This window comes from Monodon monoceros, unplaced genomic scaffold (genome assembly GCF_005190385.1).
Source record: "Monodon monoceros isolate NGI ecotype Baffin Bay Population unplaced genomic scaffold, NGI_Narwhal_1 Super_Scaffold_21, whole genome shotgun sequence".
In the NCBI taxonomy this organism is placed as follows: Eukaryota; Metazoa; Chordata; class Mammalia; order Artiodactyla; family Monodontidae; genus Monodon; species Monodon monoceros.
The window spans coordinates 37,052,552-37,078,212 of NW_021703778.1; the positions used below are offsets into that span (position 1 = coordinate 37,052,552).

Here is a 25,661-nt window from a genome sequence, read left to right on the forward strand (position 1 = left end):
AAATAGCCCTCCAGAGCAGCTTTGTTAAGCTCCTCTGTACAACCTGCTTCAGAAATCGATAGCCAATAGTCAACTCAGTGACCATTCTGGTAATCATGTTCCTCAGGCATACTTCTCACAGTCCTCTCTATTTATTTATTTATTTTTATTTTTATTTTTATTTTTTTGCGATACGCGGGCCTCTCACTGTTGCGGCCTCTCCCGCTGCGGAGCACAGGCTCCGGACGCGCAGGCCCAGCGGCCATGGCCCACGGCCCAGCCGCTCAGCGGCACGCGGGATCCTCCCGGACCGGGGCACGAACCCGCGACCCCTGCATCGGCAGGCGGACTCCCAACCACTGCGCCACCAGGGAAGCCCCCCAGTCCTCTCTAAATATGAATACCTGAAATCCAGATTACCTGAAAGTCTGGTTTTGTTAGTAGAGTAATTCCAGTTGCTCTTTTAAAGCCTAATTATATCTGTCAGCCTGGAACCAAAGTTAATTGATAACTTTTCCTCCCTCTTCGTTTACTTTCTTGAAAGCAGTAGATGCCTGAACAATCCAAAAACTGTTAATGGACTTGGAGTAAGAGTTTCCTGTAAAATGTCATTTAAAATTTTACTAGTCCTCAAAATGCGTCATTAGCTGAAACGCACAGCAGCTTAAATGTGCTTTTATATAAGATATTTGTAATCCACAACCTTACACCTGAGATCTGTTTTTCCAATGGTAGCAGTGATTTGTACTACATTCCCATTCTCACGAGGGCAAGCATTTGAAAAAGAACGGTCGGAATTAGTAATCATGGAAAGAGTAAACTTACAAAGCCATACATCAATCAGTTTGACTAATACCTATAAATTATTTAATAATGAATCATCACAATGCTTCACCCACTACTTATAGAAAATAAGGTTAACATCTGCATCGTTTTTAACACAAAAGTCCTATGCACCAGCATTATTTTTATTTTAGAGATGAGCAAACTGACATTCAACATTTTTGCCCAAAGTCATAGGCTGGTAGGTGGCAGTGTGGTGCGTCTGGTCCCAATTTCAATTCGGACACTCCTTTCCCAGCACTGCCTGAGAAGTTGTTAAAACGACGGGGAAAAAATTCCTTTATCGGAGTTTTTCAACTTGCAGGAAAACCAAGCTATCTTTCCAATTCAAGTAAAGTGTTAACACTGCAACCCAGATACATCGAAAAGCAACGATAAACTAAAAACTGCACGCCTTTATTTAAAGAAAAACTAGAAACACTGACCATAAAAGACTCAGGACTTAGAACAAGCCGTCGGTGCCAAGCAGCAGCACCTGAGACGCTTTGCTGGCGGAGAGGGTGGGGCTCGCGGACGCCAGCTCTGACCGCCCCGCACCGGGTGCGCCGCGGGCCCGCCTGGCCTCCCGCCGCTTCTCCCGGGCACCTGCGCTCGGCCCGCACCCGGGCGTCGGGGCCTGCGGGAGCCCGCGGCTCCGGGGAAGGCGCGCGTCAGGTCTGGCCTCCACCCCGCCAAGGGCCCGCGGCCCGTGCACCGGCTCGCCACTTCCCAACCGTGGCTGGCTTCTTCCAGCCTCACTCGGGCGCCGGTTAACGAGACACCCCGGCCCACGGCCTAAGGCGGCCTTTCGGACTCCGCCCAACCCCGCCACCGCCCCGCACCCGGGACCGGCACCGATCCCTCCCACGCCCCCTCGACTCCCCCACAACCCGCACCTTCTCCTCATGGTGGACGCTCCAAGCGGGCGGGCGTCGAGGCCCCGACCCTCTCCACGCGGGCCCGAGCGCAGCAACCACCCGCTAGCACCGGCGGTCTCACTCCCGGTAGCCGTTCCGCGAGCCGTTAGGCCTGCACAGAATTTCAAACCGAACCCTGAGGCGGAGGAGCGCCGCGATTGGCGCTGCGTCCCGTGGCTCCTCGCGAAGCCCCGCCTCGCCCCGCCCCCCGGCGCGCCATGGCTAGGGGCGGGGACTCGCGCACTGGGCGTGGGAAGCGCTCGCGCGCCGGCGGGAGACCGAATCGCTGTGTGCGCGTGCGCGCGGCTCTCTTGCCTCGCTTTGCTGTAGCCGGGAGGGGACGTGCAAACCTTGCGAGACGGCAACCTCCTCGGAGTTCCGCCCGGCCCCGGCGCGGTTTTGATTCGAAGTGCACGTCGCTGCCCAGAGACCCCCCCCGGTGTCCGGATCTCCCCGGCGTGGCGCGTAAACGGCCTTGCCGCCCTCAGCCGGAGGGGTGACATGAGAGGGATTAACAGAAAAGCCTGGCGCCGTAATTTGTTTCCCTTGCTCATTCAGGCAGCAAGGCTGGGGACCGAGCAGTTTCCCCAGATGTAGGAAACCATGACCTAAAGGGAAAGGGAAGGGACGGACACTGAACCCTGCTCACCGGCATGGTACCTTTCTAGACGAGTGATCCCATTTAATCTCCCCAACCATCCCGCTAGGTATTATCGCCATTCTACAAAGGGAACTGTCTCAGAAAGGTCTGAGTGACTTGCCCAAGTAACGACTGGTAAATGAATGGAAATTACCTGGATTGTGGTTTTCTTTCAAATTACCTGGATTTATATAATTGTTATATAAAAATTGAAAAACTCAAAATCGACACAGTACTTTTGTATCCTTGCTACATGCCTTAATGCTTATATATCACTTTTTCCTTTTTTCATGGTTGCGTAATATATTGGCGTGTAGATTCATAATTCAACTACTTTGCCATCGATGGATATTTAGGTTGTACTTTGTACAAATAAGTGTCTTCATACCTAAAACTTGGCATTTTGCATTGTTTTCTTAGGGTTGGTTCCTAGAAGTGTAATTACTTTATGCTCCCTCTCCAGACAGGCTGTATTTATTAATTTGCCCTCACCACCAAGGAAGAGTACCCTCCTCACCCTCAGCAGTATGGAGTACTACTGTCCTTTTAAACCACTTTGCTAGGCAAAGTGGCATTTCCTTGTTTGATTCATACTTGCTTGATTATAGCTGAAATTGCACATTTTCCCCATGTGTATTGGTCAACTGTAACTTCTGTGAATTCTCTTCATTTGTCTTTTCCATGAAGGAAAAGTAAAGGATGCCTGTTTGCTTCACCTTCCGGACTGTGTTTTTCTCACTTTCGGAAAAACTTCATTGGTGCTTTCAACATCCTTTAACTCATGAGCAGCGTGCCAAACATCTGCACCACTAGTATGTGGCCTGCAGCCACCACTTTTTAAATTTACTTTGCGCTCTTTGTTGATTAACCTGAGAGTTTTCCAGAAAGCTTCAAAAACTTGTGATCTTCAGACAGGTTCCCAGGGCCACGGTTGTAAGTATCCAGACATAAGACGATTTTGCTATAATGTGCTTTACACTGTAATTCTGAAGCTAACAAAGATCCCGCGGTCAACGATCATAGAACCGTTGGACGATATCAATTCAGAGCACATACTCAGCATGTAAAACACTCTGTAATGTGTATTAAAAAGGACCATTTTATATTTCTAGTGAACAGCACTGTTCTAGAATGCACTGCCACTGTTTATTCATTTGGGCATAGAACTTTTTCTGACTGCCAAATATTCTTTCTACAAACTAACAGCCCTGTCAGCAGTGTCTTTGATCTTGCACACTAGCTTGACGTAGCACTGTCAAGATTCTAGCTAGATACTTGAGGTACTGCATTTTCCTTGGAATTTGCACTCACAGCATTATCATTCTCCTGTGGAAAAAATACTTTTGATGATCCAACACCACAGGTTTGGATCTTTCTTTTAAGAAGTGGCATGCAAGGCAGAAATAGAGACACAGATGTAGAGAACAAACGTATGGACACCGAGAGTGGGATGAATTGGGAGATCGGGACTGACATATATACACTAATATGTATAAAATAGGCAACTAATGAGAACCTGATGTATAGCACAGGGAACTCCGCTGTACAGTAGAAACTAAGACAACATTGTAAAACAACTATACCCCAATTAAAAAAAAAAGACGTGGCAGCACTGTGGATTGGGCAACAGATAGGAGGCAGAGCTTGCTCTTGCAAAAGCCCAGGCCAAAAACAAGTACCTCTGCCATGGGGATGGTGAGAAGATGAACCAGAAGCATTTAGAAATAATGGGTAAGGGGACCAGCTGAATGTGGGGGATAAAAAGAAAAAAATCTGAGGTCAAAGATATAATTTCTTTTTTTTCTTTTAATTTTTAAAATTTTATTTATTTATTTGGCTGCACTGGGTCTTAGTAGCAGCATGTGGGATCTTTGTTGCCGCATGTGGGATCTTTAGTTGTGGCATTCGAACTCTCAGTTGTGGCATGCATGTGGGATCCAGTTCCCTGACCAGGGATTGAACTCGGGTCCCCTGCATTGGGAGCATGGAGTCTTAACCACTGGACCACCAGGGAAGTCCCAAGGATATAATTTCTTGCATGAACAAAACTTGGGTAGATGATGAGAATGTCAATTAAGGAAACAGAGGAAGAGGAGCAGATTTAGGGATCCCAAGTGGGGACACGAGGTTCAGTGTGAGAGTTTATTTTAGACATGCTGACTGTGAACTGCCCATGGAACGACCAGGTTGTAAATAATCACGTGAATCTCAGCAGTGAGATAAAAGTTTGGGATGGGCAAGTGGATAACAATAAAGGACAGAGACAGGAGATGCAACAAAGGAGGATACACAGAGAGAGAAACCAAAGGAGATGGAAGTGCAGCCTAGGAGAATGCAGGAGGACAAAGAAGTGTGTCATGGAAGCTGAATATGAGAATTACAAGAAGGTAAAGGGGATTATCAGTGAGATCAACTTAGAAGACGACCACTAATAGATGTGGTTAGTGTTCACAATTTTTAAAGGGTAAAGGGAAAGAAAGGTCACTAGAATCAGCACTTAGGAGGGCACTGGTAACCTTTACAGGAGCACAGTTTGCCAATGCCTGAAATTGCTCTAACAAGGGACATAATTTTTCATTCTGCAATAAGAAACAAAAGGCTTAAAATTCAAGCGACTCCTTAAGTTAAAACAATAGCAAGCTCATTTTTTCTAAAGTGTAATGAATCACAGAATTTTAGAATTGGAAGGGTGCAATCATCTAACTGGTACTGATCATCTAACTAATCCTCATTTTACGGTTGAGGAAAGTCCAGTACAGTGCAAGTTTCAAGGAAGAACCAGACCAGTGCAAGTTTCAAGGAAGAACCAGACCAGGCCCAGAGCTACTACCCAGTCCAGGCCGTAGAATACACGAAGCCCCTATGTAAAGCCCCCTCTGCTTCACCAGTATACATGGAAGTGCCTGTCTAGAACTAAACGTAATATTGATACATTGAGAGTAGAGGCTTTATTTACAATGATACTCAAACAGGATTTAGCAAAAGATCCTCTTCCTCCTTATTTCATCAGCATGGGCTGTACTTCATAAACAAAAAAGAAATATCCTGGGGGCAGGAAGTGAACTCTCTCCTCAGATATGTTCTCTAAATCCAAATAAGTTCCCTGCTCCCCAGCTCTTAGAAGCATAGTTGGTAGACATTTTATTAGCAGCTGGGATTCAAACTCCTGCATCCCACTGCGGAACATGTCCAGGGAAGACATCAACACTGGCCGGGAAAAGTTCAGGCTTTCACCTCACTCATGGCCTCCATAAGGCGAACGCTGTTGGTGACTGCTGTCGTCAGAAAAATGAACCTGTACCCTAAGGAGTCAAAAGCAACACCATACATGACTGAGAGCAGATTTAAGCCCCTAACACCAGCCATGTCAAGCCCCTCCAGTTCCACGGCCCTGGCTGGGTCAGAGCACCAGTTTATAGTCATAGATGCGTCAGTGCCATGCTCCTGGGCACAGCAACTTGCCATGCTTGGTGGAACTGGGCTTCCTGCTATTCAGCCCACAGCAAGATGGCAGCAAGTGGTACCCAGAGGCCATTAAAGAAGCCTTCTTGAGGGCTGCCCTTTGTCCCCCAGATCCCACGGAAGCCTGATCTCACCTTTCTCTCTGCCCAGGAACCGGAGGGCTGAGATCTCAGAGAATGTGCAACCACCCAAGAACACCACCAAGATGAGGCGCAGGGACTCACTGGAAGCCTTGTCTTCCTTGGTCATGTCTGCAAAGACCAGACCAGACTCAGCTCTTTACGGGCACTACTGGATGATGCATCCGGCCCTCCTCTAGGTTCCCCCCGCCCCCACTGGGCAAGGCCATGCACCTGTGAATGCCAGCTCACTGCAGTTGAGAAGCCGCACGACTTCGTCCAGGCCCTGCCAGCTTTGCCGCTCCAGCACCTGGGAAGGCACAAGCGCTAGTTTCAAGTCTAGCAGCAGCCAGACTGTCACATTTCTTGCTAGTCACTCAGGTAGTTAAAAGTTGGGCCAGGCCAGGGACTAAGAGAAAGCAGAGAGCATGAAATATGAACAGGAGCGAGCCACTCTTTCTCACCTGCTCGATGATTCGGCAGCTGAGGGGCACGTAAGCACCACTGAACACATACGCCATGTCACGTGGCACTTTCAGATCATACTCGCCATCCACACGTGGGATCTAGAGGGCAAAGGGGACTGTATGAGGCAAGTGACCACTCAGCCCTCCAGTCCTTTACAGGGTCAGAGAAAAGTGGCATACCCCTAAGAACAGTTCTTACTTCAACTAAAGTAAGAACCAGCAATAATAGCCTTGGAGGAAAAAAAACAAAAAATCCATAACCAAAGATGAAAGCTGTTCAGTGCCTGTTGATTCTCTTGAATGCGTTTCCATGCTCGCTGGAAAGAGGGACCCCTTCTGACCCTTCAGCGACATGGGACATGTCTGTCACTGAAGCGGCACTTAGTGTATTCTCTGACATTGGTAGGTGTGAGTTACGTGTTCATTAAATGAATGAACCTTTGTGTCTTGTCTCATTATTAAGCTCATGCTATAATGCTACCACACAAAAGGATCTTTATAAAAACAAAATGACAGAGAGGTTTTTGTGGGTTCAAAGTACTTCACAAAGGACTGACCCCACTGCCTCCCTTGTCCACCCCTGTTCTACATACCAAATTCAGCTTCTTGCTGATGGCGCGGAAATTGCTCCTCTTGGCCAGAGAACTGAAGGCATCAGTAATCTTTCCTGGGAAAGAAATCTGCGCTGGTTTCATCTAAGGTTTATGGATTAATGATGCTGCCACAGGTGATACCACTCAGGAAATGACAGGACCCCCTCTTCTCAAACAGCAGGACCTATCACATCTGAAGATCCCCCTCAAAGCCATTCACCTACAGTTCCCTGGAACTGATTAAGACAATCACCACCCTTCTCCCACCCGCAGTCTTCCTCCTCCTACAGGGTACCAGCCCTCTACTAAATGCAATCTACAGGGTGATCCTAGTTTACTGGTTAAGTGTACGGCCTTTGGAGTTAAATCTGACTTACTAAGGGGCCCTGAAGAAGTCACTTAACCTCCCTAAGCCTCGGTTTCCTCATGTGTAAAATGGAGATAATAAAACTTACCACATAGAAACTTTGTGAGGATTAAATGAGAAAGTGTATCTAAAAGGCTTAGCACATCAGTGTTCGATAACTGGAAGCTGCTCTTACAAGCAGCAGTAGTGGCAGTAAGGACAGTAACAGTAAGGAATCACTTTCTCCTTCCCCAGCTCATTCTCTCCCCACCAGGGTGCTCTGCCTATTGAGAGAACAGGCAACAACAGCCGAGGAGGGTGAAAGGGGTTACCTGTACTCCCTGCTCACCTGCAGCCTTGTCCGTCACCAACTTGCTCACTTTACTCTCCACAGCTGTGAGGGTGTCCCCTGGGGCCTGCTCCGTTAGGAGCCCAGCTCGCCGCAGATTGGAGAAGGTTAGCAGGTGCTCGGGGCCATAGCTCTGAAGAAAATGCAATTCAGCTCTCTACCGAGCATTCACCAGGGGCCTAGCACTGTTGGGTGATATGGAGGTGGGGGAGAGGATTATGCGCTCTGTGTCCTGAGCAGCGCACACTTGTTTGTGGGGAAGATTTTCATATCAGAAATCACCAAATGCCAAACAAAGAATAAAAGCAGCATGGAACAATTAAAGATCACAGAAAGCTGTCGATGTAAGGAGGTGGGGAAGGCTTCACAGAGGAGGTAGGACTTGAGAAGGACCTGGAAGGAAAGGTGTATTGACGCCTCGCAAGGTGCTAAATAAAGGGAGAATCCAGGAGTAAGAACTCACCACTGGGTCCAACAGCTGAATTGTTCAAACTCCCCCCGCATTGGCCACATAAGAGGGGAGGAGAGTGAAACAAGGGTAGTGGGAAGGGTCTCTGCGTGCTGAAAGGTGACCATCCCCACAACCTCTGAGAGGGAGGCCACATGGGAACAGGAGGGTGATGGGGACAGGAAAGGGACCGTTTCTTCTTTTGCCTCTTTCGAAAATGTCCAATGACCTCCCTCCACCAAGTTCCCTCAAGAACACAGTCTCCTGGCCTTACCTGCAGATACTGGGTTTTCAGGGATCGGTAATCCTTGGGGATCAAACCTGAGGGTAAGGAAGATAAAGGTTCATGAGCCAGCTGAGATGCCCTAAGGTGTACAAACCAACAAACCAACCCTCGTCCCCCCAGCAAAAAAAAACCCTAGTGAGAAGGAAGGAGTCAGTACATAACGTTAACCTTGCATCCTATGCAGTTGATTCTAAATTGACTCCTAAATTTAAGCTTGCTTTTTGAAAGATATAGCCTGGATCTGAGAGTTCCAAGGAAGAGCCCTGAGGAAGGGACACTGAAACGAAAGCTAATCTAATCCGTAGTGGGGGGTGGGATGCGCCAGGAGGGAGGACAAGGGCCTTCCTGTGCGTTTCTCCCTGGCTATGGGCCAGTTGTCTGGGGAACTGCTCAACAGCTAGTGGGGAATAGGAAAAGTGTTCAAATGAGTTCCCAAAGTGCAGCCTTAGATGTTTTTCTCCACAGAGGTAAGAAGAAATGGACTTCCAACTACAATAAAGGGTATTTAGAATAAGCAAATAACATCTTTGGGTAGAAAGCAACCTTAAAGAATATTTGCCAACTGGAAGACTTCAACATTCAAAACAAGTTGCCACGAAAGGTTGCAGAATCTGAGCTTTTAAAATGTTTATGAAATTGGTTTTTCCTGGACTGTATCTTGATTATGAAATCTTGTTGCGGGTAGGAAGCCAGATGGAATGATGAGAGAAATGCCGTTCAGCTCTACCCCTTTGCAGTCCTACGATGGGACAGGCCATGTGCCGGGAGCGTTGAGGAGGGTGGATGTGGTCCTGTTTAGGGCTGGAACAATAAATTACCTTATGACCTGGGGATGTTTCACCCAAAACAAAAGCTGCTTTATTTTACAGGGGAAAGAATCCACGAGATTACAGGGAACTATCCCTAAGGTACAGCTTTTCAATCCGGCGTCTTTGGTCCCTGGGGCTCACCGTTCTCAGTGATGGACAAAAGGCACATGAGGCGAAGGCTTTCTATGGGTGACACCTGCACAGGAAGGAAGAGTCAAGGAGAATTCAAGTTTCATAACACACGCTCTCTCCTCTTGCTTCCGCTTGAGCCCCACCTCTAAACGCTGTTCCCAATATCTCCCCCCTTCCCGCCTCACCTGCCGGTCTATGTGCTCTTCAATGTAGTTGGTGCTCTCACGGATGCTGAAGCCCTCCAGCAGCGCTGCAAATAATCAGAGGAGAGCCTGTTACTGGGGGAGCAGCTCAGCTGTTGCCATCTATGCTAATGGGCGTCTGGTCTCCCCATCCCTTTCTTCATCCTTGGGGTGGGTTAAGGGGCCCCCAGGGATTCTAGCAGGAACCAACATTCCACACAGCCAGCGTCAGCTGGAAAGAGCCAGAGAGCATCTTTTCAGGTCAGGCTTGGACTGGGAGCCACGGAAGCAGAAGCAGGAGAAGTAGCCAAGTCACCATGCTCAGTCTTGATGAGCTCCTGGAAGTCCTGCTTGGTTTTCTTCTTCATGATGGATTCACAGGCCCCGATATCTGCAGACAGGACAAAAGGGGAGCTGACATATTCCTGGTTCTGAAAGAATGCCTCTTTATTGTCCAGAAGAATAAGGACCTCTTAAGGCAAAGTGCAGGAGCATTTCTTCACACTTTAGACCAAAGAAGAGCACTATTTTCCAAATGAACAGGGATCTCCTCCCAGATCTCCTCTGCAGGGTTCCCCTTGCCCTACCCTCAAGCTGAAACCTACGGAGACTCAGCAGGCGGTGCTCCTGCTTCAGTCCCTTGAGCTCCTGGGACACGAAGTTCTTCATCTGCTTTATGTCCATGCCTCTCCGGCGCTGTGGGGACATTCCCATGAGGTCAGCCCCTCTGCCCTCAGATGTGAGCAAACACTACCCTCCCTCAGTTCCCACCCACTGTAGCATCAGAAGGGGAGCCAAAGGGCAGCAGCCTGGGGAGCCACTGAGGAAACAGACGGAGGACCCGGGCTGGGAGCCTCACGTCATACTGGGCCTGCAGGTTCCGGGCCTTCTGGCTCAAGAAGCCAAAGACATTGGAGAAGTGCTCGTTACGAATCTCATTAAACACCTGCAAGGGGAATGAGACAGGAACAAATTACTATACAGACGCATACCTTGTTCCTTCCTGCCTCATCAGGGTAACAACAGCACAGCGAGAGTGCTCAGCTATTCTAGCAGAAGTACAAAGGAAGCTGAGCTGGTAACAGTAAGGACATGTCAAATCCCTGCTATGTGCTCTGGGTTGTGCTCTTAACTGGCTGGGTGTCCCTCTCTCCTGGGGACTCGGCCTCTCCTCCCAGTGCCGGGGCCCACAGCCTCATGGTGGCAGTGGCCCTGGGGAAATCCTCTGCCGGAACCCATGTGCTCACCTTGTCCTCGGCGTTGAGCAGCACCTTCAGACTCTTGTCAGAGGATGTGACTTCTGGGCCAAAGTCGACACTCCCTTCGAGAGCAGAGGAAACAGCTATGAGGATCTCTGATGAGTCCTTCCTTCCCCTCTCTTTCCGGAACTGCCATTAAAGGTCCCCCAGGGACTTCCCTAGTGGTCCAGTGGTTAGGACTCTGAGCTTCCAATGCCAGGGGCCCAGGTTCCATCCCTGGTCAGGGAACTAAGATCCCCCAAGGAGTGTCGCCCAAAAAAAAGAAATAAAGATTTAAACGTTCCCCCAAACTATTTGGAAGGCAGCAGTTCACTCCAAGCCTGGGTCTCTCCCACAAGTCCTGCACCCTCACCGTGGGAAGCCCCAGGAGCTGAGGACCCCTCCGTCTCGCTAAGATGCCACTTACCACACTTGACGCGGAAGGTGTCATCCACCAGACCCTCGTAAACCACCTGGGAGCAAAGTGCCGTCACAAAGTCCACGTCTGAAACCGAGATCCCTGACCGTGAGGGTCTTCCCCGATGCAGCCTCCCACCCAGTTTGCTCAGTATCCGCTCAAGTGCCTTCCATGGGGCCCAAGTGCCCAAGCCCCCAGTCAACACTGGCATTCACAGCCTCAACTTGAGGATCCCAGCTGTGCCACCATGTTTCCCATATTCCAGTATCTTCTAGGGTCGACAGATGAGAGGAGTGCTGAGCATACTTCACCTCTGTCCAGGAGAAAGACATGTCCAATTTCTGGCCTTCGGCCCTTGGTTTCACCATCCTCCTCCTCTTCCAGTTTCCTCCACAATTCATGTGACATCTGTCAGGGCCCAAGACATTCGCAATCTTATGTCCAGGTCCCTTGTGCAGCCCCACACCTACAGAACCCAACCCCTTTCCATGTGATCCTTCTCCTTGACCCCAAGAGAGGAGCTAATTATTAACGATATTACCTCTTCTACTCCCACCTGTTCCTACCCCTCCCCATCCTGCCCCACACCAGTGAAGGAGTCTCTCCGCCCCCAAAGTTTTAGGGATGCTACCTAGAGGTCCTGGGCCCTTGCCATTCTGTTAGCCACACAAGTTCTCCCCTCTGGGGACCTACTCTGGAGCAATGAAAGCAAGGTAAAGAATATACCTCACATCCCAGATGCCCATGAACAATCCTTGGTGCTTAGAAAACAAGTGAATAGGGGCTATCAGGACATAGAACTGCTCACCTTAGCACATCTGCCAATTCCATAGCAGTTAGGGAAGGGTCCATAGAGCGTGCTGAGGAGGTGCAAGGCCTGTGCCACAGTGTTGATCCAACACTGATCTCCTTCCTGCAGGGACCACATGGGCCACAAAGATATGGATCAACCCGACAGATCCATCTGGAAAGTGGAGAGGCCTAGAAGCCCTGAGCAGAAAGGCAGGGTCTGGGCAACGCTTGCTAAAGTCCATTTTCATTGGCCCCAATGGAAGCCCCATGAACCTCAAGCAGTGGTATTCCGTCTCCAAATTACTATCACTCATGATAAATTATGAGTTGGATGAAGGTTGAATCCATATTTCTAGCCCACAGGACCCCATGTCTGTCCCGACTCCTTGATGCCAAGACCCAAGGGCCCTGCATTTACCAGGAAGTAGTCCCTGAAAAATTCTGGTAGTTCCATGCTCAACAGATCCACATCAAGAGGCAACAAAGAGAAGGCCCATTCGTCACAGCTCACATCTGTGGGTACAGAGAGCATCAGTCTCCCTGCCGTGGCTCCACATTAAGAGGGAAGCTCCACTACAGCCGTGCAAAAACTCCTCAGTGCCTGCCACACGCCAGGTACTGCACTGAGCACGGGATGCTCAGAGGTGTATAAGATACAGTCTCTGCCCGGAAGGGGCTCACAGGCTGATAAGGAAAGGAGACATGTACGTAACAGCCTGTAATACAGTGGGATCTCAGTGGTGTGTTTTCATTAGAGTGCCGACCGAAAGTGCTGATGAAACACTCCTTCATTTATGCATTATTGGACAAATACTGACGGAGAGCCACATATGTGTGGTGCTAGGCTAAATACTGGGGACATGGTGGTAAACAGAATGGACATGCTCCTGACCTCTGGAGCTGACAAGGTAGTGAGAGAGTATACACCAGACAAATCTAACTACAGTTATATGCTCCAAAGGAGTAAAACAGCAACCTATGAGCACAAATATTTCACGGATCTAACCCCAACTACAGGCACAGGAAAGACTTCCCTAAAGAAGAGACATTTGGCTTAGAATTTGAGTATGATTTGGGTAGGCAAAAAGCTGTAGGGTGAGGAATGTTCCAGGCAACAAGAACAGGTGTGTGAAGTCCCCATGGCTGGAGGGTAGTGAGTCAGGAGAGAGGAGTGGCACATGAGGAGGCTAAAGGGCCAGGAAGGGGCCAGACTGTAGAGGCACAGGAGGCCATGCTGAGGATCCTGGGCTTTATTCTGAGCCACTGCAGGATTTCCAGTAGGGAGGACGGTGACCAGGTTTGTGTTGCACAGAGGATGGAGTGAGGAATGCACACAGGAGGGAAGGCACGAGTTTTGCTTGTGGGAGTCTTGGGAGGTAAGAAGAGAGCATCGGTGATTTTCAACTATAGCCCCACTAGTATTCTAATTTGGGGTCTTCCTTCCCATTCTCAGTACCCTCTCCTCCTGCCAGGCCAACAGGAATGAGGCAGGGAAAAGAAGGAGATGGGTACAGGGAACAACCATCACGGCCTTCTTCCACACGTCCTCCCCCTCTCCACTCATATCCGACTCCTCTCACCTCCATAGATGCCCTCTTCCTCAAGCACCATCTCGCACGCATAAAACTGAAAGAGAAAGGGGGGCTGATTAGTAACCCCCTTCTCCATTCTTTCCATTCTCTGGAGTTCCTTTGTGGTCACTGATGAGGACCACTTTTTTTTTTGCGGTACGCGGTCCTCCCACTGTTGTGGCCTCTCCCGTTGCGGAGCACAGGCTCCGGACGCGCAGGCTCAATGGCCATGGCTCACAGGCCCAGCCGCTCTGCGGCATGTGGGATCTTCCCGGACCGGGGCACGAACCCGTGTCCCCTGCATCGGCAGGCGGACTCCCAACCACTGTGCCACCAGGGAAGCCCAAGGACCACACTTATTGAACCCAGTGAAAAAGACAAAAGAACCCAGACTCTTAGATCTAGAAAGGACCACTGGAATCACTGGCCCAACCCTTTGTTTCCTTTTCAGCCATTTCATTCACTTATTAAGTCAATTGCTTTTTTCTCCCTGATTGACTAGAAAAGCTTTACAAAGGAGAAAGTATTCAGCTGTCAGGGAAGGGTGGGTCCTGCCAGCAGAGACGGGAAGCAGGGCATGACAGTGCTATAGGAACAGAGGAGGAGGAGCAGGTGGAGGTAAAAAGCAATGGTGTGGAGAGAGCAGGGATGGAGTTCTGGTTAGGACATTTCCATGGGACCTCTGCAGACACCGAGGGAGGTCTGGACAGACAGCCTTGGGGGCTAAAGGCACATACACTGCATTTAAAGTGGACAGCTTGTCCAAAAGAACACACAGAGAGAAGAGAGCTTAGGACAGGACTCTAGGGAACCAAAATTAAAAGGGTGTACAGTCCAAGACCGGGCAGAGAAGACCGAGAAAGAATACATAGAGAGGTGAGACTAGGAGAAAACAGCACCCCTAAATAGCACCTCTAAAGGCAGAGTTTCAAGAAAGAATGGGCAACAGTCTCAAATGCCAGAGAAGTTAAGTAGGAAGAGCATGACATAGACATCACTGGATTTGACAACGGAGATCTTAGGCGACTAGATTAAAACATGAAGGTGGGGGCTTCCCTGGTGGCACAGTGGTTGAGAGTCCTCCTGCTGATGCAGGGGACACGGGTTCGTGCCCTGGTCCAGGAAGATCCCACATGCCGCGGAGCGGCTGGGCCCGTGAGCCATGGCCGCTGAGCCTGCGTGTCCGGAGCCTGTGCTCCGCAACGGGAGAGGCCCACATACTGAAAAAAAAAAAAAAAAAAAAGGTGAAGGTGGATGTGGGGAAGCAGAAGCAGTGGCAGCAGATAATTCTTCAGTCTGGACACAAATTAAGGGAGAGTCGCTGTCAGGGACAAGAGATGAGGAGAGAGAACTGTTTAGAAGGGATAGATATGGTTGAAGACATAAAAGAGTCTACTTGATGAAGCAAGAGAGTGGAGAAAGCAGGCAGGGATGGGGCCAAGAACACAGGTGAGCCTCCGCTCTTAGATGGGGAAAGGCCAGTGTCTTGTCCTCCTTTTTTATTTTTTGTAAATTATTTTCTATTTTTTATTTTATGTTTTTTTGGCCATGCTGCATGGCTCATGGGGATCTTAGTTCCCCACCAGGGATTGAACCCACACCCTTGTCAGTGAAAGCACAGAGTGCTAACCACTGAACCACCAGGGAATTCCCTCATGCTCCTTTGAGACAGGTGGGAAAAGGGTGAAATATTTGGAGGTAATGAGGAAGAAAGTTGAGGGCACTTCTGTCTGATAATGATGATGACAATAATAATCGTGGCTGTGTATTATTTGTTTCACATGTACTAGGCATTGTTGTCAGTGTTTTAAAAGCATTACCTCTCTTGATCCTCATAATTACTCTATGAGGTGTGGAAGATTAATGCTAGGTTCACCTTATTTTACAGTTATACAGAAGAGTCCTATTCATTCCTCATTCATTTATGTCAGTAAAACTGAAATCCTATAGGCCTTTTTCTTGGCCACGCCACGCCGCATGCAGCATGTGGGATCTTAGTTCCCCAACCAGGGATCGAACCTGCGTTCCCTGCAGGGGAAGCAAGGAGTCTTAACCACTGGACCACCAGGGAAGTCCCTATGGACCTACTTTTAATGCTAACTAATTGAATTCCATAGCCCAGTTTGAAAACTGCCAATCTTCATAGTTAACAAAGGGAGTCTCAGGAAGAGAGACAGATTTCCTCTTCCCTACAGCTACTAAGGAAGACATCATCCTATGATGGAAAATTAGGTCAAAGAATTTGATCAGATAGGGTGTTAGAAAGAAAAAATTCATGAAAATATCAATTTTCTTTTTCTGTGTGATATGGAGGCTTGCAGCATTATTTGAAACTGTTACCAACTTGTTCTATTCCCTGTTTAAACAAGTCTGTCCTTGGAAGTATAATCTGAAAAAAAGGTTCTTGTAAGACTCCAAAAACTAGAAATTACTGCTATAGCTCTTTTAATAACATTCAAAAGTATCCTGTAATTTTGATTGGTTATTTTACTCAATAATTTTCTTGCCCTAGTAATAATGTTATACTTGATATATTTGTATTCCTAAACAGGATAAATAGCTGTAAGACTGTGCCATCGGGAATTCCCTGGAGGTCCAGTGGTTGAGACTCTGTGCTCCCAATGCAGGGGGCCTGGGTTCGAACCCTGGTCGGGGAGCTGGATCCTACATGCATGCCCCAACTAAGACCCCACAGACTGCAACTAAAGATTCTGCATGCTGCAACTAAGACCCGGAGCAGCCAACTAAATAAATAAACATTTTTTTTAAAGAGGGACTTCCCTGGTGGTGCAGTGGTTAAGAATCCGCCTGCCAATGCAAGGGACACGGGTTCAATCCCTGGTCCAAGAAGATCCCACATGTCGTGGAGCAACTAAGCCTGTGTGCCACAACTACTGAGCCTGCATTCTAGAGCCCGAGAGCCACAACTACTGAACCTGCGTGCCGCAACCACTGAAGCCTGCACGCCTAGAGCCTGTGCTCCGCAATGAGAAGCCACCACAATGAGAAGCCCGAGCGCTGAAACGAAGAGTAGCCCTCGCTCGCCGTAAGTACAGAAAGCCACCGTGGAGCAACGAAGACCCAACGCAGCCAAAAAATAAATAAATAAATAAAAAATTGAAAAGTAAATAAATAAAAAATAAAAGCATTACCTCTCTTGATCCTCATAATTCTATGAGGTGTGGAAGATTAATGCTATGTGCTCCTTATTTTATGGTTACACAGAAGAGTCCTATTCATCCCTCATTCATTTATGTCAGTAAAACTGAAATCCTACAGGGCTACTTTTTTTTTTATTTTTAAAAATTAATTAATTAATTTTATTAATTTATTTTTGGCTGTGTTGGGTCTTCGTTGCTGTGCGCGGGCTTTCTCTAGTTGTGGAAAGCGGTGGCTACTCTTTGTTGCGGTGCGTGGGCTTCTCATTGCGGTGGCTTCTCTTGTTGTGGAGCATGGGCTCTAGGCACCTGGGCTTCAGTAGCTGTATCACGTGGGCTTCAGTAGTTGTGGCTCACGGGCTCTAGAGCGCAGGCTCAGTAGTTGTGGTGCACAGGCTTAGCTGCTCCGCAGCATATGGGATCTTCCTGAACCAGGGCTCAAACCCATGTCCCCTGCATTGGCAGGTGGATTCTTAACCACTGCGCCACCAGGGAAGTCCCTATAGGGCTACTTTTAATGCTAACTAATGGAACTCCATAGCCCAGTTTGAAAACTGCCAATCTTCATAATTAACAAAGGGAGTCTCAGGAAGAGAGAGAAAATTCCTCTTCCCTACAGCAACTAAGGAAGACACTGTCCTGTAATGGAAAATTAGGTCAAAAAATTTGATTAGATAGGGTGTTAGAAAAAAATTCATAAAAATATCAATTTTCTTTTTTTCTGTGTGATATGGAGGCTTGTAGCATTATTTGAAACTGTTACCAACTTGTTCTATTCCCTGTTTAAACAAATCTGTCCTTGGAAGTATAGTTTGAAAAAAAGGGTTTTGTAAGACTCCAAAAACTAGAGATTACTGCTACAGCTCCTTTAATAACATTCAAAAGTAACCTCTAGGGCTTCCCTGGTGGCGCAGTGGTTGAGAGTCCACCTGCCGATGCAGGGGACACGGGTTTGTGCCCCATTCTGGGAGAATCCCACATGCCGCGGAGCGGCTGGGCCCGTGAGCCATGGCCGCTGAGCCTGCGCGTCCAGAGCCTGTGCTCCGCAGAGGGAGAGGCCACAGCAGTGAGAGGCCCTCGTACCGCAAAAAAAAAAAAAAAAAAAATTAACCTCTAATTCTGATCGGTTATTTTACTCAATAATTTTCTTGCCCTGGTAATAATGCTACACTTGATATATTTGTTAAACAGGATTAATAGCTGTAAGACTGTGCTATCAATCTTCAAATGATCTTCAAAGGAAGATCATTGGTTCTTTCCTCTTATTCCTTTTAAATGATGAGAAAACAATATAAGCCTATGATTCCTCTAGACTTCTTAATAGAAACTGGAAGTCACCTCATTTAAAAGAGATAAGTACTATTATCAACTCCATTTTATAGATGAGAAAACTGAGACACAGACCAGTGAAGTAACTTATCCAAGATCACACAGGTAATAGGTGCTAAAGCATGGATTCACAGCCAGACAGTTTGGCTTCAGTGTCTTTAGTCTTACCTACTGCTTCTATTTTCTTTAGAATTTTCTTGGGAGAATTGCAAAGGAATAAATCCCTGTCCTTTCAACTTTAATTTCTACCTGCTCCAAGTGTGGCATGCACTACTTGGTATAACTGTATAGTCCTACGACGGGCAATGTACAGACCTGGTACATCATTCCTCCCAATCAATCAGGTTGAGGATGTACCTACAATGCACCCCGTTGATGTGGGGATGACAGGGGAGCTTGATGGAATCGAGAAACGGAGATACTATGACAGATCACCTAACACTTACTGCAATTATTGAGGTAAAGATGGAAGAAACCTAGCATGGCTATGTTAATTCACTATGTGACTGTGGGCTTCAGTTCCCTCAGTTGCTCCAAGCTTAGAGAACATTTTACTGCACCCTGTGTAAGAAAAATCTCTTCCAAAGTACACTGGTATGGTTCTGATAACCCAAGGGCAGCCCAGCCACACGCCTTCGATGAGCATGGGGCGGGGGTGAAGATTTATTGTGTTTGTTATTAAAGGGATATAGGGAGAAAGTCATTGAAAAGCCATAACATTGTGCACCATTACTATATAGGAATTGGTGTTAGAAGGGATACATAGCAGGTTCTACTTCAAAAATGTCAATCTTTTCACTTAAAGAAATCTATGTAGAGGACATCTCTCACAACTGTACAATCTACATTTGGGGCAATTTGATGACAGACTCTCTGCTACCTTAATAAAAAGATGGTGACAGGTATTTTGCTCAGTCACCTATAATTTGCTTTGAGGGAGATACAGCTATATAGTGTTGGCCCCTTACCCCTTCCTAGTCCCCAATCCTGTTCTACCCGATGTCATTTCCACCAGGGTCCAAACTCACCTTCTGAGGACTGAAGATCACTTTGTATTTCCGAGTTCGGCCAGCCATTTTGTCAGCATTGACAAGATCTACAGACAGAAAGGATGCAACTCAAAAGCCATGGACCTTTGTTAGACTAGAAGTAAGGAAGCAGAGAGCCTCTACGAGGAGTATGGCCTACCCAAACAATTCTTTTCTTATTAAAGGGTTCTTATGGTCAGGGTCCTTAGACCTTCCCACCCTTTCCCAGGTCTTAGTTATAATGAACACCATGGCACACTCACTGGCAATGTACCACATATTCTTGATGCGAGGTCTGACCAGGAAGCATAATCTATGGGAGAGAAGGGGGAAAAAAACCTCAGTGAAGAAAAATCATGAAGTTGGTGATAGCAGCTTAGAAGAAACTTAAACAATGCCAACTCTTTCATCATTTGCTACAGCTCTCACCGCAGCCAAAGCCCTGCCAGCTCTTTTGGCTCACCACATATCAAACACACAAGACCCAGGACTTCCCTGGTGGCGCAGTGGATAAGACTCTGCGCTCCCAATGCAGGGGGCCCAGGTTCAATCCCTGGTCAGGGAACTAGATCCCACATGCATGCTGCAACTAAGACTTAGCATGCCACAACTAAGGAGCCGGCGAGCCAAAACTAAGGAGCCCTGGAGCCGCAGCTAAGGAGCCCGCCTGCTGCAACTAAGAAGCCCACCTCCCGCAACTAAGACCTGGTGCAACCAAATAAATAAATAAAATTTTTTTAAAAATATGAGTATATAATTAAGAGTTTAAACACACACACACACACACACACACACACACACACACAAGACTCCCCTCGATAAAACAGGTATATCGTGGTGGGCTGGGGGCACTTATTGGCCTTATGGTGGACCCAGGAGTTCCTGCTCTCAAATAATTTACAGTCTATTGGGCAAAATAAGATGCACATATGTATGGAGTATATTAACAATCAAGTGTTAAAAAACAATACAAGAAAGTATATAAAATAGTGTTCTTCAAACTGGGGTTCTTGGATGTATTCTCCATGTATCTAGGAGAATTATTTCCTCTAAGGGAGGGTATACATTGCTTAAGTTGAGAAGTATTAAAAATAAAAACAAACATCAGACAACAGGCAGGATGTGACTGTGTACCAGGTGAACAGGACAAACACTGAACCCCATGCAAATCTAGAGGAGGAGAAAATCACCCTGGAATGGCAACTGACAGCTGCGTGGAGGAGGTGGGGCTGGATTCTGAAGGCTGGATATTTGTCGCAAGAACAGTGAGGAGAGGAGAGAATTTCAGGCAGAGTGGGTGGAGTGGCCAAAAACACGGAGGTACGTGTGCAGAGCCTGGAAGCACGCAAAAGTGCGAGCTGAATAGTGGGGACATGAAAGAGACCAGGCTGGAAAGGGGGTGAGAGGCCTCCCTGGAGGCAGCCTTGGAATCTATGACGAACAATGAGGACCTCACTCGGTAAGTAAGGGAAGCCTTGAAGGTTCTTCAGGAGAGCCCAATGAAAATATTTTTGAAAGATTAATCAATCTGGTTAGAGATGGTAGATTGGGTTAAAGAGAGATGAGGACAAGGGAGGGAGAAACCGCAGAAAGGGAGACCAATTAAGAGGCTAAAGCATAACCTAAGGATGAATTTGTAAAAGAAGAGGGAAGCGAACCATGTCACAAACATCATGGTGCCAGATCTCGGCCAAGGACCAATCAAAGGCAAATGTGTAGGGACCTCCTCCAGCTTGGAGCCGAGACAGAGTCTCCCAGACACTCACTGTTCACTGGAGCTGAAGGCTGGCTTGTTCTCCACTTTGTACAGCTTGTCTACTTCATGTTGCTACAGAGAGAATCCAACAAAACAATGGACATAAGTGTGCTTGGAAACCCAAAGCCTGATACAATGACAGGGGTCTTCTGGAAGGGCTTCCTCCTATTTACACTAATTCTAGCAGTCAAAGTACCTCCCTGACAACCATCCCACTGAACCTTCCTCAAACTGTCAATAGAAAACCCCAAAATAAAACAATTCAAAAACAATACAAAGAGTATCAATCCCCCCTTGTCACCGTAACTCTGCCATCCCCTATTTACTGTAACTCTGCCATCCCCTATTTACCCTATAAGGGTAGTCACTCTTCAGTAATATGTACTGTTCATCAAAAGAAAAACTGCTTAATAGGAAAGAAGGGCCTGATCCACGTGGAGAAAGGGGCAGGTACCTTTAGGATGGAGACATTGGCGATTCGATCCAATGGGCTCATGAGATCTGCCTCAATGAACAAGTCCTTTTTTCCTGGAAGCTGAAGGAGACACAGTATCTTGGGTTACTCTCGGGTCACACAAGCTCCCTCGGCTGACAGCTCATCCAGCCATCCATTTAATAGAAGCACAGTCTCTGAGTTGGAAGGGCACTAGACCTCATCTACCCCAGCACCTTATTTTTTTTTTTTTGCTGTACGTGGGCCTCTCACTGCCGTGGCCTCTCTCGTTGCGGAGCACAGGCTCCGGACGCACAGGCCCAGCAGCCATGGCTCACGGGCCCAGCCGCTCTGCGGCATGTGGGATCCTCCTGGACCAGGGCACGAACCCGCGTCCCCTGCATCAGCAGGCGGCCTCTCAACCACTGCGCCACCAGGGAAGCCCCCCCAGCACCTTATTAATTGCCTATATCCACAGCTGACATTTCTCTACATATTCACCTATTTTGTCTTCTCATTTTCTGTACCAGTGGAAAGATATTTCACCTTCTTTCTAAGGTTAAGTCCTTGTCACTCAACCCTCCTGCTCGCCTGTGACCTTGTTCTACATTATTGCTCCTCTACTCCACCGCCTCTTCCACTGTCTCCTGATAACCCAATCGATTTCCTGCTGAACGAAGCCAAACAAAACAAAAACACACCGTGTATCCTCCAGCCCCTCAACTAACTGCCAAATATCTCTTTAAATGGCATTTTTCTTCTAATTACAAAAATAACCTATGTTCAAGGCGGAAAACTTAACCCAGGACAGTCCTCACCCTCACACCCACTCTCTCACGCCAAATCCCTGTCTTCTGGTTCCCGCTTCATCACTCCTGATGCTGCCCTTTCATCTGTCCAGAGGAAGGAGAGGTCACACTGAGCAGAAGAGAGGGGGAAGTCGTTGAAAGTTTCCTCTCAACTAGGCTTTGACAAATGGGTAGGATGTTGACAGTGATAGATTGAGATGGCAATCTAGCAAAGGCCAGGGAAAGAGAACAGGCTGAATGGTAAGGGCAGAACAAGCAATTCAGTTTGCCTGATGGGTAAGGTACATGTAAGGCAGTGGTCCTCAACCAGGGCTGATTTTGCCCCCCAGGGGACATTTGGTAAAGTCTGGAGACATTTTGGGTTGTCCACCTTGGGGCAGGGGGTGTTACGGGCATCTAGCGGGTAGAGGTTAGGGATGCTGCTAAATATCCTACAATGCACAGGACAGTCCCACCACAAAGAATTAAGCAGCCCAAAATGTCCATAGCACCAAGGTTGAGAAATCTTGATGTAGGGGAATGGTGTGAAACAAGACTGAAATCTTTGACAGGAATTAGAGCATGAAGCGTCCCAAATGCCAAGTTAGGGAGTTTGGTGTTGATCCTCTATGGAACAAGGAAAAATATAAAGCTTTTGTACACTGAAGCATCCAATCAGCTGGGAATTTTCATTAGGTAAATCTGGGAACTGTGGGTAAAATGGATTGGAGACATGAGAAACTAGAGGTAAGGACTACACTTATGTGGTTAATGCAACAGTCCAAGCAGCCCAAGGACTTCCCTGGCAGTCCAGTGGTTAAGACTCTGCGCTTCCACTGCAGGGGGTGAGGGTTCGATCCCTGGTCGGGGATGCGCGGCATGCCACGGGGTGCGGCAAGAAAACAAAAGACAAACAAGCAGCCCAAGCCTGTGGTAATGAATGAGGACCTGATTTAGGCTGGTGGTGATGTGAACAAAAATAGGTTTTTTAAGAGATACATGGAACATGTAATCGAATTTTTAAAAATACTTGAAAGAAATTAACAGTGTTAACAGTGCTTGTATCTGATGGTAGGGTTGTAAGTGATTTTTTTGTTCTTTACACTTTATCTTCTGCATTTTCTAGAATTTGTTAGTGCTATTTTATAATCACCATTTAAAAAGTCAGGTGTAGGGCTTCCCTGGTGGCGCAGTGGTTGAGAGTCCACCTGCCGATGCAGGGGACCCGGGTTCGTGCCCGGTCTGGGAAGATCCCACATGCCGTGGAGCGGCTGGGCCCGTGAGCCATGGCCACTAAGCCTGCGCATCCGGAGCCTGTGCTCCGCAACGGGAGAGGCCACAACAGTGAGAGGCCCGCGTACCGCAAAAAAAAAAAAAAGTCAGGTGTAAGGAAATAAATATCCACAGGACTCAGCAACTGGTTTAGTTAAGTGTGAGGAGGGAAGAAGAGTCAAAGATGATTCTGAGGTTTCAAGCCTGAATAGCAGTGCCCATTAATAAGAATTAAGTCAGAGGAAGTTAGTTTGAAGAGGACATTACTGCACAGAAATCCACTCTGGCCACGTTAAGTCATCCTTGTGGGCAGCTCTTCCTCAGGTCATTCTATTTACAAGTTTCTATCCTTGGTCTCATTTACTTTCTTTCATGGGGATCTCACCTGAACTAGTGGTTCTAACTAGCATCTCTTTTCAATTCCTCAGACGTTTGTTGCGTGTCTTTCATGTGCCAAATCATAGTGCTACCACTACAGGACATATTACAGAGAAATAAAATATGGTCCCACATCCCCTGAGGTTCTCCCAAGTCCCCATCTTTACCCTAGCTGCAATTCTACCTTTCTATCTTCTGATGTTACAAGCGGTATTTCCTCCTAGCATCTTAACTTCATCCTATCCGAACCCAAACTACTCAACTTCCCCCACCAAAACTGTTCCTCTTTCTAAGTCTTTTTCTCATTTCTATTCAATGTTCATGCAACAAATATTTATTAAGCACATGCTAAGTGCCTGACTCTAAGCTAGGTACTCACTAGGCATACATGTTGAACAAAATAGGTATGTACCTGTCCTCAAGGACCTTCCAATCTAGTGGGGAATATGAACATTAAACAAGACTATATATGTAATCCATTAAAATTACAGTAATAGCATTACTTTCTTATTAGCTCAAGTTAAAAATGTCAAACTCAGCTTTGCTTCTCCCTTAACCTTTACGACCAATGAATGTCTTTGAGTCTTTGACTCAAAAAAACCCATCAATTCCTTTCATTTCCACTGCCACTAATTTTGCGTGGGCCTTTATTACTTCAGTCTGATCTATGGTCTCCTCACTGGCCTTCTTGTTTTGCCCATTTATCCAACTTCACAATGGCTATTAGAATCATCTTCAAGTATTGTTTCATGTCACATATTGGGGAAAATTTTTCAGTAGCTGCCTAATGCTTATTGTGTAACTTCTCATCCCTCTCTTCTCTGTATTACATGCCTGTCCTTCCCTGGTTCCTCAACTTTGCTCCTACCAGTCCATCTGCCTGGAACATCCTCTCCCATCTCCAAGGAAAATATGCTCATCTTCACACTCCAGCCCCTTGAAACTCCTAGATCACTCCAGCTAGAAATGATTGTTTCAGGCACCCTAGCTATCACTCTTTCACCACATGATACCCTGTGTGTGGTAATTTGTGTTTCATACTGCTCCCACTGGAACGTAAGAACCCTAAGGACAAAGTTGTCTTAACCATCTTTCCATCCCCAGTGATGCCTGGCACTAGTGGTGTCTCCCTTGTCTGTATGAAAAAAAAGCGGGGGGGGGGGATTTCCATTAACTCTCTGGCCAGATCGTCCCAAGTTTCCCTCCCTGAGTGCTTCATTTTGGACCTGCCACAGAAGCTCCAAGGACAATACCAAGGGCCAAGAGCAAGACCAAGGGAGCTCAGTAAGAAAGAACTATGCATCCAGTGAGTGCTGGCTGCTGATACAGTAAAGGCCCCCAGCGTGGCAGGCACTGACCTGCTCCAGCAGATAGATGAGCTGGTCTCGGGCCAGCCTCTTGAGCATGGAGAAGTCAGGCAGCTCTGGGGCATCCGGCCGATGGGGAAAAGCCATGGCAGCGGTCACCTGGGCCGCAGGGTGGAAGAAGGGGGACGCCCTCCGCTCTGAGAAGGCCGGCAGCACCCCAGGGTAAGCGCAGGATGGCTCTCCTTCAGGTAAGGGCACGGACTTCGAAAGAGCCCCCGAAGGGGCCCTCGCTCCTCAGCCACAATGGAGGAATGAATGGCCACCTCCTGGCCGGACAGCCGCAGCCTCGGGGGACCTCGCCTCAGGCTTGCAGCCACTTTGTCCCACCCCACCCCTCCCGGTCCACTCTGCCGGTCCGCAGGATCTGGGTCTACACCTGCAGAGATACCCGCCTCCTGCCAAAGAGAGGGACGACTTCCTAGACCTCCCGGAAGTCCCGTGCACTCTACCAGCGCTTAGCGTACCCGGAAAAGGACGGCGTCCTGGAAGGGACATTTGAAAACAAGCGGCAACGCGTCAAGGTTCAGTTTCATTCCTGACCAGAGGCGAGTGTTCCTGTGATAAAACAATTATACCTTAAAC

At 47.7% G+C, this 25,661-nt stretch overlaps 2 protein-coding genes across 6 annotated transcripts in view; both read right to left on the minus strand.

Annotated features, from left to right (window-relative positions):
- The window catches only part of PRC1 (protein regulator of cytokinesis 1), a 29,711-nt gene extending 27,804 nt beyond the window's left edge, over window positions 1–1,907 (minus strand). For 3 of the 4 annotated variants that reach the window (XM_029237992.1, XM_029237993.1, XM_029237994.1), the window contains exon 1: window positions 1,698–1,800. In XM_029237992.1, the coding sequence (XP_029093825.1) occupies window positions 1,698–1,708 (11 nt within the window). In that variant the 5' untranslated portion in view covers window positions 1,709–1,800. Of the gene's footprint in view, window positions 1–1,697 lie in introns of all 4 variants that reach the window. The other variant, XM_029237991.1, reaches the window with a different exon arrangement.
- A 3,092-nt stretch (window positions 1,908–4,999) lies between these two features.
- On the minus strand, window positions 5,000–25,524 carry VPS33B (VPS33B late endosome and lysosome associated). Of its 2 annotated transcripts, XM_029239298.1 has the most exons (23): window positions 25,071–25,524; window positions 21,296–21,376; window positions 20,852–20,913; window positions 19,349–19,398; window positions 19,086–19,153; window positions 13,580–13,625; window positions 12,418–12,512; window positions 12,016–12,120; window positions 11,519–11,615; window positions 11,217–11,294; window positions 10,799–10,872; window positions 10,411–10,497; window positions 10,157–10,247; window positions 9,868–9,942; window positions 9,555–9,619; window positions 9,379–9,433; window positions 8,417–8,463; window positions 7,695–7,827; window positions 7,000–7,073; window positions 6,404–6,505; window positions 6,174–6,249; window positions 5,955–6,071; window positions 5,000–5,660 (listed from the first exon to the last, which is right to left on the minus strand). In XM_029239298.1, exons 1-23 carry the CDS (start codon window positions 25,164–25,166, stop codon window positions 5,581–5,583), a joined length of 1,854 nt encoding a protein of 617 aa, XP_029095131.1. In that variant the 5' UTR covers window positions 25,167–25,524; the 3' UTR covers window positions 5,000–5,580. The 2 variants fall into 2 exon arrangements, with proteins under 2 accessions (XP_029095131.1, XP_029095132.1); XM_029239299.1 differs by lacking the exons at window positions 19,349–19,398; window positions 25,071–25,524 and having other exon boundaries at window positions 5,290–5,660; window positions 21,296–21,310.
- Window positions 25,525–25,661: the final 137 nt, after the last annotated feature.

Bases quoted from the DNA above. Each gene is read 5' to 3' on its own strand.
- VPS33B (XM_029239298.1), bottom strand. From the start codon at position 25,166: ATGGCTTTTCCCCATCGGCCGGATGCCCCAGAGCTGCCTGACTTCTCC. The intron at 11,616-12,015 runs GTGAGCAGTTCT...GGGCCCTGACAG, and splicing joins GAATTGGCAGATGTGCTAAG to ATGTCACATGAATTGTGGAG. The intron at 6,250-6,403 runs GTGAGAAAGAGT...GTGCCTTCCCAG, and splicing joins GCTGCCGAATCATCGAGCAG to GTGCTGGAGCGGCAAAGCTG.